This window comes from Salvelinus alpinus, chromosome 25 (genome assembly GCF_045679555.1).
Source record: "Salvelinus alpinus chromosome 25, SLU_Salpinus.1, whole genome shotgun sequence".
Classification (NCBI taxonomy): domain Eukaryota; kingdom Metazoa; phylum Chordata; class Actinopteri; order Salmoniformes; family Salmonidae; genus Salvelinus; species Salvelinus alpinus.
In genome coordinates, this window is record NC_092110.1 from 10,365,571 (window position 1) to 10,371,570 (window position 6,000).

The following is a 6,000-nucleotide window of genomic DNA, read 5'->3' on the forward strand; positions in this document are numbered from 1 at the left end:
ATCCTCCAGGTTTCCCACCATGAGTTATCCTCTGACAGCCTGCTTTGTTGTTCTAGCAATTGACCTCATTAATAACTTGCTGCAAGTCAAGATGAGGAAGCGCTACAGCGTGGACAAGTCTCTCAGCCATCCGTGGTTACAGGTAAACCTTACTCTGAACTAAACTAGACATTTAACAGACATTATTACAGATATGGAAACAAGTCTCTAAGCCATCCGTGGCTACAGGTAAGCTACCCCTCATCTCTAAATGAGAGATTTAAAAGACAATGTAGCAAATAAAAAAGGTACTGTATATATCACAAAGGAGTAAGAAGAGTTAATACATTTGGACAAGTCTCTCAGCAAGTGGTTACACATATGCCCTACAGGAAGAGAGATGTGAGAAAGGAGTTTGTCCTCCAACAGCTGCAAAAAGTCGCATTTAAAACCCAATTGACACAATCACATGAAAACAATTGATGCCGTAGGCTAATGCTAACTACTGTGCCCCTCTGCTAATGATGTCCTTCTCAGGACTACCAAATGTGGCTGGATCTGCGCAGCCTAGAGTGGAAGATGCACCAGCGCTACATCACGCACGAGAGCGATGACACCCGCTGGGAACGCCACGCCGAGCAGCACGGCCTGACGTACCCTGCCCACCTGGTCAACCCGCATGCCGATGTCAGCGAGGGGGTGGAGCCTGAGTCGGAGGAGGCGGACACCATGACGGCCCTCAGCATCAGGGTCAATAGTGTAAACGCTGGGCTGCTGCCCCATTAAGAGTCGGCATGCTGCTGCCGCCCCCTTAAGAGCCTGCTCACTCCCTCCACAACACACCACAGCACAACGGACTGACTGACCCCTCCACTGCCAGCCAGGAACCATGAGCTCGAAACCCTACCTTTAAACTAACTGCCTAACGAACAAAGATTCTAATTTCCAATAGTCTGTATATCAGTCAACCAGGTGTATTGCCTTACTGCTTAATGTAAGTGAATCTAATTACTAATACTGTAATACTCTGGGTATGAGGGATCATCCAGGTGTACTGCATGTTAAGTCAACAGCAGCAACCAATCACTTCAAAAAGCATTTTTCATGATGATGTGACACTGCTTCTTGAATGTCCAATATCTTGAAAACTTGACTGCTGACATCCAAAACATTTTGGGACTAGTTTTTGATAGTTTTTGAGTGGATTTCCACTTGAAGTCAACAGCAGCAACCAATCCCCCCAAAAAGCCAAATGATTTAGTCAAAACTAAATTATGTGATTGGGTGCAACCCAACGAGAGAGCTCAGGACAAACCTGTGCTACTCAGTGAGAACGGATATTATTATCATTACTACTATTACTAGTATTATTACTAAAGTATGATAAAAATGGACAGAAAACCAGTAAAGCTGGATGGTGGAAAGACAAAGACCAAGTGGGGGGTGATACCCCATTGTAGGCTGGAAGTGTGTGGAGACAGAATCCTGAGGCCTGGATACAGAGAAACAGTGAAGGTAGAATACCTGTAAGCATCTGACCTCATCAACAGCTAGCTGCTTTTCTAGTCTAGTGTTGAAACTGTTCATGATGTGATGCTGAATGTTGAATCGTATGTGGCTACTGTACAGTATGCTTGTGCTCTTTGCGCAATTGCAACCAGCCTTTAATGCATTATTGCCTGCAGGGAAGAAATTATTTTCTCTGGCTACATATTTAAATAAAGATGTTTCAAAGCAGATATGTAAGTGTTTACTAACTCAGATTTTTTTTAAATTATGTGTGAGTTTGCGTTAGTATACACCCTCTTATTGATCGCCTAATGCCTTATATTCTGCCCTACATTTTGAGGACACTGGCCACGAGTTTTTAAGAACATTGTTAACAAATTGCAAGTTATTTTAAACTTGTCACCCATACTCACTATGCATCTTCATCCGTAGTTTAGGGGGACTGCATGAAGAATGAGAATGAGAGAATCATGGAGAAAGATGAGGAAATAAGACACCCCCCCACACACACACACACACACACTCAAACTGGAAAGAGAAAGTCAGGCTAAAGGTGAGACAAAACCATATGTACATTATCTGAATGGCGCTGATGTAAGCAAAGCCATTATTCACTTAGAGATCCATGTTGAGATTGCGTTTTTCTGATTGAGAGGGAGGACAATCAAAATTGGATGGTTGATTTGATGTATAGACAAAGGCCTAGGTCGGTTGGGTGATTAATTTGAGAGGACTGATTCATAATCACGTTAAAAAGCGAGTTATGTTATTTTTGTATTATTTTAAGTATTTAAGTTATCAATTTCATACTGTAGAGGCAAAGGCAAAGAACACGTAGGTGGTTTATACAGGCACATTTAGAAGTTACACGCACTGTTGAATGTACAACCATTTCTATTCTACCAGGAGATGGCGCTCAATACAAAATGTTTCCCGTTTTAGCCAATGGATCAGTGTTCATGTATACCTATTATGTGTTTATTTGGACAACAAGGACCACAAGAAAAACATACAAAATTAAGAAATACACCAAATGAAAACAAATATGTGTTGCTATTAGCCACATGCATTCTATGCATGACAAAAACAATATTATATTTTGACAAAACAAGTACCGGCCTTGTGACTTAGCTCCTGATTTGCGTACCATGGCATACTATTGTAGGCTATACTCAAATAGCCAACTGCAAAAAATAAGAACGGCAGTGAATACTTAAAGTAAAATAATTTCCAAACACTACGCCATGTAGCCTATATTTCTATCGAAACAGCATTATTAACTCAACAAGAGCGAAGTGCATCCTTCTTACGTGCAGTAATATTAGTCTACTGAAACTACCATAAACTTAAATTACCAAATTCATTTGAGAGTATGATAACCATGCAGCGCAATTCATTTGCTTTATTTCATATTTCTGTTGAACATAAACGAATGCAGTAGGCAGGCTGTGTGCACTTCCCCCGCATATTTGTCCAAATAGCGGAAGAGGTTTCACACCTTGCCATCTGAAAGCTATAGATGCATGATTAGATTAAAGATTTGCAAATCATCATTAGCTATGTGGCCTATCGAGAGAGAAAAAGGCAGCAGCCCTCTTCTCTTTATAAGATAAGGTTGGCTTTTGAACGCATTAATAATTAGGATCATTGACTTATTAAGAACATTATTACAAACATATCACAAATAGCCTATATCCAATAAGAGCCCGTGAAAATACAGCAATACATATTTGGAAAGGCAGGATATTCACTTGTTATAGCTGTAGGCTATAGCCTACTTTGGGTGTGCACTATGCACGATTTCGCTTGTATAACCCAACGTAAATTACAATTTAGTCTCAGCAGTGCTTGACTTGGACTGAAATAGGTTCCGGTACTCATTTTGGGTGCTGTTACTGTTTATATTTAGGTGCAGGAGCGCCACACTACTTTTGAGCTAATATTCTATAAGAGGAACAGGAGCTCTAGCAGTAGAAAATGTGAGGTGCCGGTACTCAGCTCCGGTGAGCTCCTGCCGAAGTCAAGCACTGGTCTCCCGAGGATTTAATTAAACGCCGAAATGTTCAATATGACATTTTTTATTGTACTAGTCTGCTATGGTTCTTATTAGCAACTGTATTATTGTTAGTGTTATTATTTCTAAATAATAATAATGTAACTGATTGTATTTATTATTATTATTAGTCTACATTATTATTAACAATGTTATTTTTGTTGCTGTTATTAGAATACGATTATTGTTATTTAAATATCCTAATATTCATACTATTATTTTTAAATACGATTTACTAATACACAAATTCCCTACATTAACAATTATAACATGATAATTATATTTCTATGGCGGGAAAAAGCCACAAATAAACAATAATTGTAATATTGTGTCATATTCTAGTCTTAATCACAGCGCGCGCGCAAACCAAATAAAAGAGAACCAAACAGACATCTCAATAATGATAATCAAATCAAACCGGAAAAGTGTAAAAAAATAAAAAAATAATAATATTTAAACGATGCAAAGGATGGAAACAATTTATAGGCCCTACTAGTGACTGAAAATGTCACGTCGAATAGCCCTCATCTGTAATGGCCCCGTGTCTGCAAAAATACATAAATCAATCAAATTCACATAAAAGTCATGTATTAGCTTAATCTGCATATTCTCTTTGCACTGCAGAGGTTTGTCACATTTTATTCAAAATAGAAGAGAGCTGTCGACAACGTTTATTTTCTAGCGGGTTGTATGATGGATTTGCAGCAGAAGAAATGTAGTCGATATGCTAATGAGTAATCACAAGTTCTACCGATGATAAACCATATGTTCTGTTTCCAGAGAAAACATGGGATTGTTGCCTTAGTAACTCGTTTATTCATCCTGTCACTGTTGGCACAAATAATTCTACCAAAAGGAAAACAAATGTAAGAACAGTTTACCACATCTAAATTATTTAGTACTTCTGTTAGACGACAATAAAGAAAACAGACAAATACTCCTACTCCACCCAATTCCATGTTTGCACACAGAAAACAACAAAATAAAAGACTCTACATGCATAAAGTAAATTAATAGCCACAAAACGTCATTATCATCAAATGTGGAATTGTTCAAATAAAACATCCATTTGCAAGACGAGGAGGGCATGTCCATTTTGAGAACATAGCCTACCAACCAAACGACACTACTTCATGTAGGCTAGGCTACACTAAACTACAGCAGGTGGTCTGCCTTTCTCTCCCTGCACCGTTTAGTGATGGCTTTGATTCCTCCTCTGATATTGATTTTGTGTCAGGACTGTTTTCCTTTCCATGTCGGTCCCAAAGGATCATTTGAAAAGAGTTTCTCAACTTTGAATATAGAATGCTTGGTGACCATTAATGCGTCCGTTGGTGTTTATTTGACACAACAACACACGTACATTTATAGATCTGTTGTTTCCCTATGAGCGCGGGACTATAGCGCCTGGGCTCATAAGCCCAGGCGGACGAAGCGAACCCATTAGCGCGCGGAATAGTGTGGTGTTGAGTAGATGGCAGGTTGCGGTCTCAAGAATGTACACCTGCAGTTGTACTCTGCCCTCCGTCACTCTGCAAATCCAAACACATTCTTTACAACAACCGTAGCTGCACTGGCCAGTGAGCAACGACAGCATGATACAATTTTTCTAGCGAAACTAACTCCGCTATAAACAGACCTTTAACACACACAAACATTGCCTACAGATCACAGAGAACAAATATATTTATTTAGCCTAATGAAAGTTTTTTCATCTTCTTTCTTTTCGTTTGTAGGCCTAATTCATGTCAACAACTTGCACCTAGACATACATAAAGTGAGCTCCAGAAGTATTGAGCCAGTGACAAATGTTTTGTTGTTTTGGCTCTGTACTCCAGCACTTTATATTTGAAATGATACAATGACTATGAGGTTAAAGTGCAGATGGTCAGCTTTAATTTGAGGGATTTTCATCCAAATTGGGTGAACCATTTTGAAGTTACAGTATGTTTTGTACATAGTCCCGCCCCCCAAATTTTAGGGACCAAAAGTATTGGGACAAATTCAACTATGTGTATTAAAGTAGTCAAAAGTTTAGTATTGATCCATATTCCTAGCATGCAATGATTACATAAAGCTTGTGACTACAAACTTGTTGGATGCATTTGCTGTTTGCTTTGGCCCAATAGAAATAAATGGTAAAAAATGTATTGTGTCATTTTCGAGTCACTTTTATTGTAAATAAGAATATAATATGTTTCTAAACACTTCTACATTAATGTGGATGCTACCATGATTGCAGATCGTCCGGAAGGAATCGTGAATAATGATGAATGAGAAAGTTACAGACTCACAAATATCATACCCCCAAGACATGCTAACCTCTCACCATTACAATAACGGGAGGTTAGATACTTTTGGTGGGGTAACAAACAGAGCCAAAACAACAAAAAATCTGTCACTGTCCCAATACTTTTGGAGCTCACTGTATGCCTATTGTATGATTGTATGCCTATTGT

The 6,000-nt window shown here is 38.8% G+C and overlaps 1 protein-coding gene across 2 annotated transcripts in view; it reads left to right on the forward strand.

The window, feature by feature from the left end:
• Positions 1–1,718, forward strand: part of prkd1 (protein kinase D1) — a 55,393-nt gene extending 53,675 nt beyond the window's left edge. For both annotated transcript variants that reach the window (XM_071365572.1, XM_071365571.1), the window contains exons 18-19: positions 57–142; positions 517–1,718. In XM_071365572.1, the coding sequence (XP_071221673.1) occupies positions 57–142; positions 517–765 (335 nt within the window). In that variant the 3' untranslated portion in view covers positions 766–1,718. The remainder of the gene's footprint in view (positions 1–56; positions 143–516) is intronic.
• Positions 1,719–6,000: the final 4,282 nt, after the last annotated feature.